Source organism: Oncorhynchus mykiss, chromosome 8, assembly GCF_057628025.1.
Source record: "Oncorhynchus mykiss isolate SJ-2025 chromosome 8, ASM5762802v1, whole genome shotgun sequence".
Lineage (NCBI taxonomy): Eukaryota > Metazoa > Chordata > Actinopteri > Salmoniformes > Salmonidae > Oncorhynchus > Oncorhynchus mykiss.
Window position 1 is genome coordinate 76,098,914 of NC_143029.1, and position 19,321 is coordinate 76,118,234.

Sequence of the window (19,321 nt, forward strand, 5' to 3'; positions counted from 1 at the left end):
GTAGCTAGCTAACTAACATTTGTCTTTCCGACTGAAAATTATCTTTAGAAACATAACACTAGTCAGATAAAATGTTGTTCCAGGAGAATATGACTAATTGTGTTACTTTTCAAACCAAATTAAGCTCAGTTATGGATGTGTTGGCCAAAACTGCGGTGGCAGAAATAAGTAAAATGTTCGATGATGGGTTTGCTGTTTTACGCTTGGAAATGTGCAGAAGAGAAAATGAAATTGAAACCTTGAAAAGACAATTATTGTTTATGGAGAACGAACGGCAAACGACGAGGTCCAAAACGCAAGAAGCAGGCTGTTCTTCTACATGCTCGTCCTCTTCCAGCCGAACGGAGGAGGGACAGGGTGAGCCACATCCGGCTTACTGTACTCATATAAATATAATTCTGAAATATGTTGCTGTAAATCTCAACTCAAGGGTCAATTCTTCAAAAATATATAAAATGCAGTAGGATTGAATCCTTTAGCACAATGCCTAACTACTGTAGCTAGGTTTCAGTTGTATTGTTCACTTTGTTAAATTGTGCAGTGCTCTCTCTATTGATTTTGACATACCAGTAACGTTATGCTTCTGACAATTCATTTAAACCTCCTCTTCAGGGTCCAAGGGGTCTGATGAGGATGCTAGTGAAAGGACTTCTTTTGAGCAGAACGCCAGAGAGAAAAATGACCAACTGGATCGAAATAGACCACAGCCACATGCAGAAGAAGTAGAGGGGCTTGATGAACAGTACAGGTCTGGTCACAGAGAGAAGGGTAGTGGACTAGAGTTAGTGAAGAGAGAGCAAGTGGAGGAGTATGATGTTATTTCACTACATTCATCAGGAAGTGAACATGGCACAGAGAGTTCAGATCATGAGGAAACTGAGTTTGCTGTGGATGAGAGAGAGAGTCAGCTCTGGGCGTCTTTAACAGAGCGCAACTGTGACTCGGAGGGTCCAGATTACCATAAGTGCACAGAACAATATCCACTGGATCAAGATACAGACATACAGCTCATTCAAAGTGCAGTGGAGGGTCTCGATAGCATTCAATCGTCCGAGATGGATGACATTAACAGAGTTATGAAAGAAGAGATGCGAGCACAGTCTGTTTGGAATGACAGAAGGACCCCTACAGATTTGGTTCAGGCACAGCCAGGACAGCACAGAGAAACCATGCACCCAGAGAGAACCCAGGATGGGACAACTACCAGAGTGCCATCAGACAAACAAACACTAGCCAATGAGGGTGCAGGATATTCCAATGTTTGGCTAAACAGTGTATTTTCGCTTGCCCCAAATAGTTTTCACTCAGCAAAGGTATCCCCAATGAGAACCCCAGCAAGAGAGAAGTGGTTTGTTTGCTCCTTCTGTGGAAAGAGCTTTGACCGGTTTGGTCACCTGGAGATGCATCAGCGGATTCATACGGGAGAGAAACCGTACAGCTGTGTCACGTGCGGGAGGTGTTTCGCTCAGCAGAGTAATCTCCGCACACACCAGCGAGTACACAGGGCCCTCAGAACAAACCAAACTGTCTACTGATCCATCACCATGACGAGACAATTTAGAGCATCCTGGAGAAACCAGAAGCCCATCCCACACATTATGAAACACAACCTCATTGACAAACATTTTCTAATGAGAAGACCATCAAGACACTTGCAGAAAGCAGCAGTGTGTTACTTTTGTCTTCCCATTCTATAAAGTGAGAGCAGTGAGACCCTACCACAACTGTTGCACTAGTGGTGCTTATATACTGTAGTGAGGGATCAGAGTTGCAGGTTTACAGCTTCCTGCTTGTAACCTTTTAAGGAACGCTTAAGAGGAGGATCTCCATCATCTTTAGGTTTTTGTAGACCTATGCCAGACTAACACTACAATGGACATGCTTTTGTCAATGCATACATTTTTATGAATAAATGTGAATTCTCTCAAACGTTGAGCCCTTTCGTGTGTGTGGATTCTATAGGTGCCAGGATAAATGTTCAGGAGGGCTAACATCTGAAACATTGCAGATAGAACTGACATGGGTCCTTGATGTACATGAGAACCATATCTATTATACACAATGTATTTCTACATTTTTATACAGAACATTCTGTAACGTACCCTACTGAATTCAACCCTTATTAACGTCTTAAGCCAACATGTTTGCGTGTGTGTGGGGGGGTGTATTTACACTGAACGAAAATATAAATGCAACATGCAGTTACAGTTCATATAAATCAGTCAATTGATAAATTCATTAGGCCCTAATCTATGGATTTCACATGACTTGGAATCCAGATATGCACCTTAAAGAAAAGTAGGGGTGAGGATCAGAAAATGAGTCAGTATCTGGTGTGACCACCATTTGCCTCATGCAGCGTGACACATTTCCTTTGCATAAAGTTGATCAGTCTTGATTGTGGCCTGTGGAATGTTGTCCCACTCAATGGCTGTGCGAAGTTGCTGGATATTGGTGGGAACTGGAACACGCTGTCTTACACGTCGATCCAGAGCATCCCAAACATGGTCAATGGGTGACATGTCTGGTGAGTATGCAGGCCATGGAAGAACTGGGACATTTTCAGCTTCCATAAATGATGTACAGACTCTTACGACATGGGGCTGTGTATTATCAAATCAAATGTATTTATATAGCCCTTCGTACATCAGCTGATATCTCAAAGTGCTGTACAGAAACCCAGCCTAAAACCCCAAACAGCAAGCAATGCAGGTATAGAAGCTGACATCAGCAAAACGCTTGCCCACACAATGTCATACACGCTGTCTGCCATCTACCCGGTACAGTTGAAACCGGCATTCATCCATGAAGAACACACTTCTCCCAACATGCCAGTGGCCATGGACAGTGAGCATTTGCCCACTGATGTCGGTTGACGCTGAACTGCATTCAGGTCAAGACCCTGGTTAGGACGAAGAGCACGCAGATGAGCTTCCCTGATACGGTTTCTAACAGTTTGTGCAGAAATTCTTCGGGTTGTGTAAACCCACAGTTTCATCAGATTTGGGTGGCTTTTCTCAGACAATCCAGCAGGTGAAGAAGCTGGATGTGGAGGTCCTGGGCTGGCATGGTTACACATGATTCGCGGTTGTGAGGCTGGTTGAACTTATTGCCAAATTCCATAAAATTACATTGGATGCGGCTTACAGTAGAGAAATTAACGTTAAATTATCTAGTAACAGCTCTGTTGGACATTCCTGCAGTCAGCATGCCAATTGCAAGCTCCCTCAACTTGAGACATCTGTGGCATTGTGTTGTGTGACACAACTGCATATTTTAGTGGCCTTCTATTGTCCCAAGCACAAGGTGCACCTGTGTAATGATCATGCTGTTTAATCAGCTTCTTGATATGCCACACCTGTGAGGTGGATGGAATATCTTGGCAAAGGAGAAATGCTCACTAACAGGGATGGAAACAAATTTGTTGCCAAAATTTGAGAGAAATAAGATTTTTGTGTGTATGGAGCATTTCTGGGATCTTTTATTTCAGCTCATGAAACATGGGATTAACACATTACAATATATAGTTATATTTTTGGTTCAGTGTATATGGTTAGCTAAAATGACAGCACAAGCACCACTGATGTGGTTAGACAAGACTGGGTTTATAGTTGACACAGTGACGCTGCAATCTTGTCTAATCTCTACTTCGCTGGTAAATATTGTTTACATGGTGGAACACAAGAAGGCAATGCTGATGTAAAAAAAGGACAAAAATCAACCATGAAAGTGAGCATGAGATTGCCAAACGCTTACTCTTCAGTCAAACTGTATCCCCGTTCAGTTCACTGGAATAAGTAACAAGCCTCCATGACCATTGGGCTAGGGTGGAGCTGAGGGCAGTTCCATTTTCAACTGACTTCTTCCACCCTTTCTATATGCTCTGTCCTCTGGGGTGTAGGAGGATGGCGTTGGAGTGTGGTTTGGGCTAGAGGAACCCGTTGCTGTAGTGGAAGTGGTTGGAGAGTGCTTCTGAGATCTGGTAAGAGCTGATGTGTACAGTCGGCCTTGTCAACCTGTCTGTGTCCCCAGTCTTCCCCTTTGGTCACCCCCTCCTGACAACCCAGGTCGCTGAGCATTGAGGGATGTCTGTGGGCTCCACACTGCCATATTATAAGTTTTTCTCTGGGACCAGGTTGGCTTCATGGGGACAAGGGAGGAAGGCCAGTCCTGAGAAATTGAGCCCCACAGTGGAGGTGTCATAAAACCTTGCGGTCAAACAGGGAAATCTTTCCAATCGTTTTTCCACCATTCATCTTTCTCATAGGGGATTTTAGAAACACTTAAGGGTTGTTTTATTGTAGGCTTACCCCGATGTGATGTTTTGATAACCATGTAAATCTATCAGACAAGGACTTTTATTAATATATTCAGCTCTATTTACTCTCAGATCTGAAAATGCTAATTAGCATCTTTAGCTGACACCTTTGCTAACAGTTATGTCAATTTAAAACTTGCACAAGACGGTTCACAGAATTATCAATTTAAAGACATTTTGCAAATGTATTCATTACTAGCCAACATTAGATGGTTAATCCAGAGATTCTTACCTTTGCCTCGACTTGGCAGTCTCGTCCAGATCATCATGGCATTTGTAGTTCTTTATGATAGCAGCTAATTAGTGTTTCATTTTTGGGGGTTAAATACAGGTGAATAATTAATAAGTCACTTTGTCCTAGAGAGATTTACACGGTTATCAAAATGTCACACCAGGGTAAGCCTACATGAAACACAGCCCTTATTTGAAGTGTTTATATAATTGGAAAAATGAATGGTGGAAAAACGATTGGAACCATTTCCTTGTTTGACCGCTAGGTTTTATGGTTAATATGACTCATACTGTGGTACTCTATTGAGAGCTACATATTGCCAGGCATTGAGAGAAATAGATAGGCCTGTGAGTTATTACATAGTAAACTTAATGTGCATTTTTAAACTTTCACAAATCTGTTCCTATATATTGCCATCTCTTCAATCTAAGCCTACAGGATAGTGTGTGCCCTAAGGCCTGGAGGGAACAAACGAGCACGATATTACAAAAAATACATTCCACTGCATGAGCCACAGACATTGCCTGACAACTCACCCTGAATTTAATTCCGCTGCTCTATCGATCGCTTCATACATTCAGCCCAAATCTGCCATTCTAGAAGTCGTTTTGTGACTTCAAAATGGGGAGGGGGGGCATTGTACAAAACAAATGAATCAACGACTGGACCGCCTCTAACAAATCTATCCACATCCGAGTATAAAAGTTGATAACATCATTGTGTAGGCCGGCTCTGGCTCAACCCATCGTTTCTGTGACCAATCAGAGCGGTCAGAAAGTGTTCACATTCTAGAAATTGTCGCAGGGGAGGGAGGCAAATTCAGACTCTTTGTGGTGTAGAAATGTCAGTTGAACTAGAGTAATGTGGATGGGTAGCCAGGCAACATCAGATATTGATATACTAAAGAAGATTCTTGGAGGGGTTGATGTACGTTGAATGAATTGTGTGGTTAATGGCAAGAAGGAAAAGAGCTTGTTTGCCCTGGTGTTTTTTGATGTGGAGTCCCTCCCGACCTGAGCGCAGCTGGGATATGATGAAAATATGGAGTCATTTTGAAAGTTCTTAAGACATGCATCTCACCAACATCGGCAGTAAAGTATTGCAATGCAATCTAAGAAATGGAATGTCCTCATTTCAGGACGAGCTCATGATGTCTGGCTGCAGGTTTGCAGCTGTGAACTGGAACATGCCACCCCCAATCAGACTCAAACAGCGATTTCAGTGGACCTCCTGCGACAATTTGCAGCCCTGCAGCCCGATTGTGGGGTGTCTTGAGGGGGATTACCTTGGCTTTTCCTAAATCCAATGCATGCTGAAAGTTAGTTATTGTATTTTAAATTGGAAATCAAACCATACATGCAAATATTTTTTACTATGAGTTGTAGTAAAAAATAAATAAAAATCTCCAAACAATTAAGCTCCACCGGAAGCTCACAAATTAGTCATTTGAGGAGTCAAAACACTGGCAGTTTGAACGAGAGACTGTCGGGAAGTTGGCACCACTGACCCCGGATAGATCAAATTGTCCTCTCTGTCCACAGTTATGTCAATGATAACAATTTAAGGAATAACTATAAAGTCTCAGTAAGCTAAGATTCTTATATGTCCTCATATACAGTTGAAGTCGGAAGTTTACATTCATCTTAGCCAAATACATTTACTGCCACTGCTTCAAAACCACCATTAAAAAAGCCAGACTACGTTTGCAACTGCACATGGGGACAAAGATTGTATTTTTTGGAGGAATGTCCTCTGGTCTGATGAAACAAAAATAGAACTGTTTGGCCATAGTTACCATCGTTACGTTTGGAGGAAAAAGGGGGATGCTTGCAAGCCGAAGAACACCTTCCCAACCGTGAAGCACGGGGTGGCAGCATGTTGCGGGGGTGCTTTGCTGCAGGAGAGACTGGTGCACTTCACAAAATAGATGGCATCATGAGGAAGGAAAATTATGTGGATATATTGAAGCAACATCTCAAGCCCAAGTTAAAGCTTGGTCGCAAATGGGTCTTCTAAATGGACAATGATCCCAAGCATACTTCCAAAGATGTGGGAAAATGGCTTAAGGACAGCAAAGTCAAGGTATTGGAGTAGCCATCACAAATCCCTGACTTCAGTCCCATAGAATATTTGTGGGCAGAACTAAAAAAGCGTGAGCGAGCAAGGAGGCCTACAAACCTGACTCAGTTACACCAGCTCTGTCAGGAGGAATGGGCCAATATTCACCCAATTTATTGTGGGAAGCTTTTGGAAGACTGCCTGAAACATTTGATCCAAGTTAAACAATTTAAAGGCAATGCTACCAAATACTAATTGAGAGTATGTAAACATCTGACCTACTGGGAATGTGATGAAATAAATTAAAGCTGAAATAAATCACTCTACTATTATTCTGGCATTTCACATTCTTAAAATAAAGTGGTGATCCTAACTGATCTAAGACAGGGAATTTTTACTCTGATTAAATGTCAGAAATTGTGAAAAACTGATTTTAAATGTATTTGGCTAAGGTGTATGTAAACTTGACTTCAACTGTATGTTAGAATGCTATTCATTGACTACAGCTTAGCGTTCAACACCATAGTGCCCTCAAAGCTCATCACTACGCTAAGGACCCTGGGACTATACACCTCCCTCTGCAACTGGATCCTGGACTTCCTGACGGGCCGCCCCCCAGGTGATAAGGGTAGGTAACAACACATCCTCCACGCTGATCCTCAACACGGGGGCCCCTCAGGGGTGCGTGCTCAGTCCCCTACTGTACTCCCTGTTCACTCATGACTGCACGACTCCAACACCATCATTAAGTTTGCCAAAGACACAACAGTGGTAGGCCTGATCTCCGATAACAATGAAAAAACCTATTCCCCCTCAGGAGACTGAAAATATTTGGCGTGGGTCCTCAGATCCTCAAAAGGTTTAACAGCTGCACCATCGAGAGCATCCTGACAGGTTGCATCACTGCCTGGTATGGCAACTGCTCGGCCTCCGCCCGCAAGGCAGAGGGTAGTGTGTACGGCCCAGTACATCACCGGGACCAAGCTTTCTGCCATCCAGGACTACCAGAAGGCCCTAAAAATTGTCAAAGAATCCAGCCAACCTAGTCAAAGATTGTTTTCTCTACTACCGCACTTCAAGCGGTACCGGAGTGCCAAGTCTAGATTCAAGAGGCTTCTAAACAGCTTCTACCCCCAAGCCATAAGTCTCCTGAACATCTAATCAAATGGCTACCCAGACTATTTGCATTGCCCCCCACCCCCCCTCTTTTACACTGCTGTTGTAAGAGCATAAGAGGGGGGGCATATATATTTTATAATTTAAAAAAAAATTGGTGGGGGGGCCCTCAGAACAGCCTCTCGACGAAATTCATCGGGGCATGAACTCTACAAAGTGTTCCACAGGGATGCTGGTCCATGTTGACTCTAATGCTTCCCACAATTGTGTCAAGTTGGCTGGATGTCATTTTGGGTGGTGGACCATTCTTGATACACACGGGAAACTGTTGAGTGTGGAAAACCCCAGTAGCGTTGCAGTTCTTGACACAAACTGGTGTGCCTGGCACCTACTTCCATCCCACATTCAGTCAATATTTTGTCTTGCCTATTTACCCTCTGAATGGCACACATACACAATCCATGTCTCAATTGTATGAAGGCTTAAAAATCATTTAATTCTTCAGTCTAAGACATTGGGGGGATTTTGAATTTTAGGACTCGTTTAGTAGAGCATAGAAACACATTGAATAACACATTCATAAATGTCAAAATGGACAATAAAAAATGGTAGAATAAGAAACAAGGTTTTGAAGTGTCTGTCGTAAATCTAAGAGAGAACCTTTTTTTTACACAATTAATCCCTTTTTTGTGGTAGGAACAAAACTACCTTACTTCCATTTGTTTTTTAAAAACCGGTACCAGTTACCTTTAGAAAAGTCCCGTGATGCTTGTGGGGGTCGTAGAGCAAAATAACATCATCGTGTTCGTGAGAGTCTCCCCTTTCCATAGAATGGTCATAATAGTTTGTAGGCCGTTTGGACACTACAGACGTTTACATGAGAAGACCGATTTTCGGGATGTGTCATGGTCTGCCAAACACCGCTCTAGCTCTGCCTCCTTTCAACGCAGATAAAGAAGTGCGACACTGGTGGATGCGGTGGATTGAGACGCATCCAATGCACGAAAAAAAACAGGTCTCTAGTTTAAATTGACAGGTTTTGATGGGGATTTTTTAGTTATGTAATTTAGATTAACGCACCAATGAGTCAATCGACTCTAGGGGATTAACCTGTCTCCTCCCCCTTACCTACACTGATTTGAAGTGGATTTAACAAGTGATCGATCATAGAGTTCAATTTGATTCACCTGGCCAGTCTATGTAATGAAAAGAGCAGGTGTCCTTAATGTTTTGTACACTCTGTGTAATTGTATATATTATAACCAACTTCAGGGGAATTAGACATAGGTCCTGGTGCAGCCCAACCTCCAGCCTAGGTTGGCCTAGATGTCACAAAATGGGTGTCACGCCCTGGTCAAAGTATTTTGTGTTTTTCTTCATGTATTGGGTCAGGCCAGGGTGTGGCATGGAGTTTTTGTATTGTGGTGTGTTTTGTCTTGGGGTTTTGGTGTGTATGTATTTGGGATTGTAGCTAGTGGGGTTATCTAGCAAGGTCTATGGCTGTCTGGAGTGGTTCTCAATCAGAGGCAGGTGCTTATCGTTGTCTCTGATTGGGAACCATATTTAGGCAGCCATATTCTTTGAGTTTGTCGTGGGTGATTGTCCTTAGTGTCTTGATGTTCCTGTCTATGTGTTTTCACCAGATAGGCTGTTTAGGTTTTCGTTACGTTCATTACGTCCTTTATTTTGTAGTGTTTGTATTGATTCGTGTTTTACGTTTGTTTATTAAAACATGGATCGCAATCGACACGCTGCATTTTGGTCCGACTCTCCTTCTCATATAGAAAACCGTTACAATGGGCACAGTACTGTATGAGTGTTTTAAAGGCATTATAGATGTACAGATGTAGGATCTTAATTTGAGTCAGTTTGCAACAGCAGGAAAATTATCCTGCAGCAACAGGAAATGTGAGTGAAGTGAATTATAATAAATTTACATTTTGTCAGGGTTGATACGTTTTTCGTATAAAATAGTCTACATTTCAAAGTAGAAATTACAAACTTCAGAAGCCTTTCAAAACCTCAAATACACTATAAGTAAAAAATGTCCTGCGTTGCATAAGTTGTCCTGCAACAGGGTGATAAAATTAAGATCAAACATCTGTATACTTAAGGTTAACTGTTACCAAGGTTATTTTTGAAAATATGTTTACAAGAAAAGTGTGCAGAGAACTTGCCGATCAGATCCTGGCCCTCAACAAATTCCCCTCCCAGGTGAGGCTGTGCTGACTGGTATGGGGTCCTCAAGGTTGTGGACATGGAAATGTGTAGAAATAGACCAAAAATAAATTAAATTATATGTTTAAAAAAAAGGCGACAACATCTAAAAATAAGAAAAGAGTTGGTGTAAAGACTGAAATCCTTCTGTAAGAAAATGCCTGTTCTCTGTCTCAAATCTATCAAATCCAAAAATAAATTACTTTTTGAAGTCAAGGTTAATGAATTTCATTATTTACTATTGTGATCCTATATATTCCCACCAATTATTTCAGCCGTCTTTAAATAATCTTTGACTTTTAATGCCTTCAGGATCCCCTTCAATTCCTGTCCTCCTCACAGTAATGGGCTTTTGTGGTAATGCCTGCCATTTGCCCTGTGTACTGTTAGAGTTGCGTCTTTCGAATCCGGTATCAGGAAGAATAAAAGTCAGAATCTGTCGTTAATTATCTTTAATTAAATTCAAGCAATAAATGGTAAATGCAATTGTCGTATATATGGGCTCTCTGTCCCACCTCGCAGGGCAAACAGAGAACTGACTTGTTCCTGACAAAGATATTATAAATATACTCTGACAGAGGTAGTTCCTGCTTCCGAGCCGGCCTGTCACAAAGTAGAGACTGGGTGTGGTTTAGACTCACCCAGCCTATCGTTGATTGTTGGCACAGTGGCTGGTCCCAGCCCCCTAAGCGCTTCAGCGGTCAGTCGTTGTAGCTGTGTAGAATATACAGTTATCAGGCACCTGGCTCCTGTTATCTAACAAAAGACCGTTTGATCTCTCAACACTACGTTCTGAATGTGTCCCCCCCAACTCATTGCACAGGTCCTGTCTTCCTGTCATTCTGTATTTTTCCATCATGAGAAAGGCCCATGGCCCTGAAACTGTTAACAATGTTTAAAGTCAGCCATGTTGCATAACACATACAGTGGGGCAAAAAAGTATTTAGTCCGCCACCAATTGTGCAAGTTCTCCCATTTAAAAAGATGAGGCCTGTAATTTTCATCATAGGTACACTTCAACTATGACAGACAAAATGAGCACAAAAAAATCCAGAAAATCACATTGTAGGATTTTTAATTAATTTATTTGCAAATTATGGTGAAAAATAAGTATTTGGTCAATGACAAAAGTTTATCTCAATACTTTGTTATATAACCTTTGTTGGCAATGACAGAGGTCAAACGTTTTCTGTAAGTCTTCACAAGGTTTTCACACACTGTTGCTGGTATTTTGGCCCATTCCTCCATGCAGATCTCCTCTAGAGCAGTGATGTTTTGGGGCTGTTGATGGGCAACACGGACTTTCAACTCCCTCCAAAGATGTTCTATAGGGTTGAGGTCTGGAGACTGGCTAGGCCACTCCAGGACCTTGAAATGCTTCTTACGAAGCCACTCCTTCGTTGCCCGGGCGGTGTGTTTGGGATCATTGTCATGCTGAAAGACCCAGCCACGTTTCATCTTTAATGCCCTTGCTGATGGTAGGCTTTGTTACTTTAGTCCCAGCTCTCTGCAGGTCATTCACTGGTTCTGGGATTTTTGCTCACCGTTCTTGTGATCATTTTGACCCCACGGGGTGAGATCTTGCGTGGAGCCCCAGATCGAGGGAGATTATCAGTGGTCTTGTATGTCTTCCATTTCCTAATAATTGCTCCCACAGTTGATTTCTTCAAACCAAGCTGCTTACCTATTGCAGATTCAGTCTTCCCAGCCTGGTGCAGGTCTACAATTTTGTTTCTGGTGTCCTTTGACAGCTCTTTGGTCTTGGCCATAGTGGAGTTTGGAGTGTGACTGTTTGAGGTTGTGGACAGGTCTCTTTTATTCTGATAACATGTTCAAACAGGTGCCATTAATACAGGTAACGAGGGGAGGACAGAGGAGCCTCTTAAAGAAGAAGTTACAGGTCTGTGAGAGCCAGAAATCTTGCTTGTTTGTAGGTGACCAAATACTTATTTTCCACCATAATTTGCAAATAAATTGATTCAAAATCCTACAATGTGATTTTCTGGATATTTTTTCCTCATTTTGTCTGTCATAGTTGAAGTGTACCTATGATGAAAATTACAGGCCTCTCATCTTTTTAAGTGGGAGAACTTGCACAATTGGTGGCTGACTAAATACTTTTTTGCCCCACTGTACATCCACACAAGCCAACAGCAGATAATATTCAATCACATATGATATGGTAACGGGCTATAGTGCATAACACAGAACCTCACAGTACCTGCCATAACTCCAGACATACAGAAAATGTGACAATGTCAGTGACACTGTTTAATTTATGTTTTCTATCAAGGCATTACAAAAACAAAACATTTACTTGTTGAAATAAAGTAGAAATGCTGTTAGCGGAAGTCCAATTCACAAACGTTGCTCTCTAGAGAGCAATTGAAGAATTTTGATTAAATATGTTATAACTAAACCAAGAGACCACAGCCCATCGTTTCAAACGGGAACAAATTAGTAATAGTGGGCAGAACAAGCAAGGAAGTGGGCAGAGCCAAGTACGAGCTAGAGAGATCCTATTGGCGCGTTCTAGCATCATTTGCATATTTCCGTTAGAGAACGCATACTCTGAAGTGCGCGTGTGCCATAACGCTAATTCACCTTTGCACTCCTAAACAAATAAAACAAATATTTTTACTTTGGGAAAAGGTCAAGTCTAAAAACGTAATCCACTCTGATTCTAGTTTAAGGAACACAAAACTGTATTCAGATCAAATGTTTAATCAATGACAAAACAAGCAGAAAGTCGGTCAAAATCCATCTTCTCCCACTGCCAACCACTGGGCTTCCTCTCACTACCATATTTGGATACGTCACATTTATACATATGGTGAAATATGTATCATTGTTCTATCTTTGCTTTGATCACTTGAGGGTTGATATGACCCACAATTCAATGCAAACTGTAGACACGTGTCAAATTGAATCAACACTGCTGCATTATCGACATGTCAGACAAAATTATGACGTTAGCTTGCATAAAAATACATATACAGTCAGTACCAGTCAAAAGTTTGGACACATCTACTCATTCAAGGGCTTTTCTTAATTTTTTTTACTATTTTCTACATTGTAGAATAATAGTGTAGAAAAACTATGAAATAACACATATGGAATCATGTGGTAACCACAAAAGTGTTAAACAAATCAAAGTAGATTTTAGATTCTTCAAAGTAGCCAGCCTTTGCCTTATTTGCACATGCTTGGCATTCTCTCAACCAGCTTCATGAGGAATGCTTTTCCAACAGTCTTGAACGAGTTCCCAATATAATTTTTTTCATTTATTTAACCTTTTAACTAGGCAAGTCTGTAAGAACAAATTCTTATTTACAATGACGGCCTACCCGGCCAAACCCGGATGACACTGGGCCAATTGTTTGCTGCCCTATGGGACTCCCAATCACGGCCGGATGCGATACAGGCTGGATCATGTGCTGAGCACTTGTTGGCTGCTTTTCCTTCACTCTGCGGTCCAACTCATCCCAAACCATCTCAATAGGGGTTGAGGTCGGCTGATTGTGGAGGCCAGGTCATATGATGCAGCACTCCATCACTCTCCTTCAAATGATAGTCCCACTAAGCACAAACCAGATGGGATGGCGTATTGCTGCAGAATGCTGCGATTTCCATGGTGGTTAAGTGTGCCTTGAATTTTAAATAAATCACAGACCGTGTCACCTGCAAAGCACCCCCACACCTACTCCATGCTTCACGGTGGGAACTACCCATGCGGAGATCATCCGTTCACCTACTCTGTGACTCACAAAGACACAGCAGTTGGAACCAAAAAACAACAACATTTGGACTCATCAAATTTCAGACCAAAGGACAGATTTCCATTGGTCTAATGTCCATTGCTCGTGTTTCTTGGCCCAAGCAAGTCTCTTCTTATTGGTGTCTTTAGTAGTGGTTTGTTTGCAGCAATTCAACCATGAAAGCCTGACTCACAGTCTTCTCTGAACAGTTGATGTAATCTGTCTGTTACTTGAACTCTGTGAAGCATTTATTTGGGCTGCCATTTCTGAGGTGCAGTTAACTCTAATGAACTTATCCTCTGCAGCAGAGGTAACTCTGGGTCTTCCTTTCCTGTGGTGGTCCTCATGAGAGCCAGTTATATCATAGCGCTTGATGGTTTTTACGACTGCACTTTAAGAAATGTTCAAAGTTCTTAATATTCCGGATTGACTGACCTTCATGTCTTAAAGTAATGATGGAATGTTGTTTCTCTTTGCTTATTTCAACTGTTCTTGCCATAACATGGACTCGGTCTTTTACCAAATAGGGCTATCTTCTGTATACCTTGTCACAACACAACTGATTGTCTCAAACGCATTAAGGAAAGAAATTCACCAAATTAACTTTTAACAAGGCACACCTGTTAATTGAAATGCATTACAGGTGACTGACTACCTCATGAAGCAGGTTGTCACGTACGAGTGTATCTTAAATGTCCCTTGCCTAAGCGAGGGACAGTAACGATCGGAAAGGCAATGTCCTTGGTGAAAATCTTGAAGTTGAGCTTAAAAACAACCAACCTAAAGCTATTAATGTACATAGCAAGCTAACATAGCACTGCTGTCAGGTAGCTAGCTACCCATAGTTAGTTTTATAGTTTGGTCATTTATTCCAATATATTTCAGAATTGCCAAAAATGTTTATGAAGCTAGCTACATTTTATAAGCTCCTCACTACGAGACTAAGCCCATTTGCCAACGCTAAAATCAATGTAATTTCTATATATTTTTTAGCGTGCAAGCATAATTTTGTCTGACATGCCGAAAATGCAGCCTTGTTGATTAAATTTAACACTTCAGTGACTATAATTTACAATGAATTGTGGGTCATATCAACACCGCAAGTGACAATGGCTGCGTTTCAAACTCAAAGTAGACAGCCCTCGGCCCTATGCCCTTGGGGGAATCTCCAATGCCATATTTGTCATTGGTCCAAACGATTAGCCAAGCAAGGAAAGTTTGCAACGTAAGCCCCTCAGCCCTCGTTTTTAATGGAGTTTGCGAGTGTACAATTATGTTCACTTCGGGGCCTGAAACGTCCCATAATTCCATTCACGATGATTACATCCGCTAAGAAAATTCTGCCAAAACTTAAAACCTCAACTTTAATATGGAGTCAACATACAAGTGTAAGTAAAAACAAATTTAACTAAGTTAGAAATTGTGGCACTAATGCACAAACACGTCTCATGTTTTTGGTTGGTTAGCTTTGGGAAATTATAGAATTAAAACATTTTCCTTCTTCAGAAGTAACTAGGCAGACTAACTTTAGTTAGCTAGCTATCACACAGTAGGTGTATATTAATAATTAGATAGTTAATATAAGCTGCCTGCCATCCAGGACCTCTACACCAGGCAGTGTCAGAGGAAGGCCCTAAAAATTGTCAAAGACCCCAGTCATAGACTGTTCTCTCTACTACCGCATGGCAAGCGGTACCGGAGTGCCAAGTAGAGGACAAAAAGACTTCTCAACAGTTTTTACCCCCAAGCCATAAGACTCCTGAACAGGTAATCAAATGGCTACCCGGATGATTTGCATTGTGTCCCCCTCCCCACGCTACTGCTACTCTCTGTTCATCATATATGCATAGTCACTTTAACCATATCTACATGTACATACTACCTCAATCAGCCTGGCTAACCGGTGTCTGTATGTGGCCTCGCTACTGTATATAGCTTGTCTTTTTTACTGTTGTTTGATTTCTTTACCTACCTATTGTTAATTAATATAATACCTTTTTTGCACTATTGGTTAGAGCCTATAAGTAAGCATTTCACTGTAAGGTCTACATCTGTTGTATTCAGAGCACATGACAAATAAACTTTGATTTGACATGCAATCATAATTGACTGCAGAGCATATAAAGCACCCACAAGCCACCGGTGGCTGAAAACACAATCATGGCGGGATGAATTTCTGAGCAAGGGAAGTCCATTTAAAAAGCATTCCTTCCTCCCTTGCACCTTGCCCTGCATACTCTTCAGACGTCATGATACGTCATCAGAAGTGTCCACTTAATTTGAGGGGATAGGGTGTGTCTTAAGTGTTTGGAATGCAACCTAACGTTGTTCACTCGCTCCCTCGGGCTAAATCGAAGGGGCAACCTCCACATAAGATGGCAAGGGCTAAGGGGGTAAAAAAATACCGTGTTTGGACTGCAGCCAAGTTCTTCACTTGCTCCAATGTTGACTAAATCGAGGGCCGAGGGGGCAACGTTAGTGAATTGATTCTCGACCTAAAATGGCAATTAAACTGCATCCGGTTTCGATAGGGATTTCGCCGAGGGAAGTGACTATCGCGAGGGCTGAGAGGGTAAAAATGTGTTTGGACTGCATCCCCTACTCTACAGACACCGTAGGACTCTTTAATGATCATATGACCACTCGTTCCTCCCCTCCGTTTGCTTTCGCGGAAGTAAAATCTGTCAATGAGGTAGCTAACAAAGCAGAGCATCTATTACTATTTCTTGTTTTTTTTCAGATTTAAAATCTGTAGAAACATAACACTAGTCAGATAAAATGTTATTCCAGGAAAATATGACAAATTATGTTACTTTTCAGACCAAATTAACCTCCGTTATGGATGTGTTGTCCAAAACTGCGGTGGCAGAAATAAGTAAATTATTCGATGATGGGTTTGCTGTTTTACGCTTGGAAATGTGCAGAAGAGAAAATGAAATAGAAGCCTTAAAAATCAAATTATTGTTTATGGAGAACGAACGGCAAACGACAAGGTCCAAAGCGCGAGAAGCAGGATGTTCTTCCACATGCTCTTCGTCTTCCAGCAGAACAGAGCAGGGTGAGCCAGCTCCGGCTTACTGTACTAGCTAGCTAGACCTATCTGAAATGTGTTGCTGTCCATCTCAACTCAAGGGTCAATTCTTAAAAAATATACAGTATTAACAATGGCAATTATTTCTCAATGCCTAACTAGTGTAGATAATGGGTTGCTATTGCAGTGCTCTCAATTTTGGTATTTAAAAATCTGTAACATTAATCTCTATGCAGATAGTTATTTACTCATGTGCACACTCAGTACAGCAGGTCATCCATGACCTAAAGCATGGTTTTGACTCAACTCAAAAATTGCCTACTTATCTTAAACTAGTGCTAAATGCTACTATAACCAAGTTTGTTGTTATGTAGATCTCGTAATGTTGACTCGTGAGGACCTGCATATTTGCACATTGACGGGAACCCAAATTGAGCAAGTTCCCCATTATAAGTACTTAGGTATTTGGATTGATGATACTCTTAAAACGCACTGAAAACTGACAAAAGATGAGAATTAAGATTGGTTTCTTTTATAGAAATAAATCCTGTCTCACTTTGGAAAGTAGAAGGAAGATTGTTCAAGCAATGCTTCTCCCAGTACTTAAATATGGTGATATAATCTACATGCATGCAGCAGCCTCTGTTTTAAAACCTTTTAGATCGTCTCACTCAGCACTGTGATAATTTTTGTACAAAACACTGCATTTTATATAGTTCTGTTGGCTGGGAGTCTGATTACCAGAAGAGCCCAGCATTGGCTACTTTTTGTATATAAAGCAGTTCTTCAGACTCCCCCACTACCTCAGCTCATGTGTTAATTGGAGATACAGCAATTTTCAGACCCGCTCTATGGACTGGCTAGTTCCGGAGGTCCCGCAGGTCTACATTGACCTGGGGGAAAATGCATTTAGTTTTTATGCCCCCAGCTCATGGAATAGCCTTCAGGCCACATTGAAATTGGACTCACTGGTCTTCATTGGACAGTTTAGATAGAGTTTAAGGGAGGTGATATGTGAGAGTTGTTTGTTTTGATTATTCTTACATTTTGTATGTTCTTGTTCACAAGGCACCCTTAATTAGACCCTGGTCTCAATGGTGACCCACCCTGTATAGATAAAGTAAAATATCATTTTTATTTAAAAAACATTACATACTGACAGTTCCTTTAAACCTTCCCTTTCAGGGTCCAAAGGCTGTGATGAGGATCCTGGTGAAAGGACTTCATTTGAGCAGAATGCCAGAGAGAAAGACGACCAACTGCATCAAAATAGACCACAGCCACCTGCAGAAGAAGTAGAGGGACTTGAACAGAACAGGTCAGGCCACAGAGAGAAGGATAGTGGACTAGAGTTCGTGAAGACTGAGCAGGAAGAGTATGATGTAATTTCACTACATACATCAGTAAGTGAACATGGCACAGAGAGATCAGATCATGAGGAAACTGAGTTTGCTGTGGATGAGAGAGAGAGTCAGCTCTGGGAGTCTTTAACAGAGCGCAACTGTGACTCAGAGGGTCCAGATTACCATAAGTGCACAGAACAATATCCACTGGATCAAGATACAGACATACAGCTCATTCAAAGTGCAGTGGAGGGTCTCAGTAGCGGTCCATCGTCCGAGATGGGTGACATTAACAGAGTTATGAAAGAAGAGATGCGAGCACAGTCTGTTTGGAATGACAGAAGGGCCCCTACAGATTTGGCTCAGGCACAGCCAGGACAGCACAGAGAAACCATGCACCCAGAGAGAACCCAGGATGGGACAACTACCAGAGTGCCATCAGACAAACAAACACTAGCCAATGAGGGTGCAGGATATTCCAATGTTTGGCTAAACAACGTATTCTCACTTGCCCCAAATAGTTCAAATGGTTTCAACTCAGCAAAGGTATCCCCAAGGAGAACCCCAGCAAGAGAGAAGTGGTTTGTTTGCTCCTTCTGTGGAAAGAGCTTTGACCGGTTTGGTCACCTGGAGATGCATCAGCGGATTCATACGGGAGAGAAACCGTACAGCTGTGTCACGTGCGGGAGGTGTTTCGCTCAGCAGAGTAATCTCCGCAGACACCAGCGAGTACACAGGGCCTCACAACAAACCAAACTGTCTACTGATCGTTATCACCATGACTAGACAACTAAGAGCATTGTAGAACAATATTTTCTAATGACTGAGAACAGAGTTGATAAGACCATCAAGACACTTGCAGAAAGCAGCAGTGTGTTACTTTTGTCTTCCCATTCTATAAAGTGAGAGCAGTGAGACCCTACCACAACTGTTGCACTAGTGGTGCTTATATACTGTAGTGAGGGATCAGAGTTGCAGGTTTACAGCTTCCTGCTTGTAACCTTTTAAGGAACGCTTAAGAGGAGGATCTCCATCATCTTTAGGTTTTTGTAGACCTATGCCAGACTAACACTACAATGGACATGCTTTTGTCAATGCATACATTTGTATGAATAAAAATCTGAATTATCCAACTTTGAGCCCTTTTGATTTGTTGTTGAAATGAACATGAAAATAACTAACTCACAAGGTCAGGATATATTTGGATATCCGAACTATAAGGTTAGCTAAAATGATAGCACAATCACA

General features: G+C 41.7%; 2 protein-coding genes and 1 long non-coding RNA gene across 3 annotated transcripts; 2 read left to right on the plus strand and 1 right to left on the minus strand.

The window, feature by feature from the left end:
* The first annotated feature begins 71 nt into the window (after positions 1–71).
* On the plus strand, positions 72–1,929 carry LOC110530564 (uncharacterized). Its single transcript, XM_021613752.3, has 2 exons — positions 72–357; positions 613–1,929. The coding sequence occupies exons 1-2, from the start codon at positions 72–74 to the stop codon at positions 1,533–1,535; spliced, it is 1,209 nt and encodes a 402-aa protein (XP_021469427.3). The 3' UTR covers positions 1,536–1,929.
* A 1,655-nt stretch (positions 1,930–3,584) lies between these two features.
* On the minus strand, positions 3,585–4,791 carry LOC149982122 (uncharacterized). Its single transcript, XR_016482618.1, has 2 exons — positions 4,551–4,791; positions 3,585–4,170 (listed from the first exon to the last, which is right to left on the minus strand). It is a non-coding gene; the product is annotated as an uncharacterized LOC149982122 (long non-coding RNA).
* An 11,519-nt stretch (positions 4,792–16,310) lies between these two features.
* Positions 16,311–18,984, plus strand: LOC110530563 (uncharacterized). The gene is given in 3 exon segments (XM_021613751.3): positions 16,311–16,757; positions 17,916–18,806; positions 18,809–18,984. Coding segments are annotated over 3 exon segments (1,203 nt in total). The 5' UTR covers positions 16,311–16,477; the 3' UTR covers positions 18,841–18,984.
* Positions 18,985–19,321: the final 337 nt, after the last annotated feature.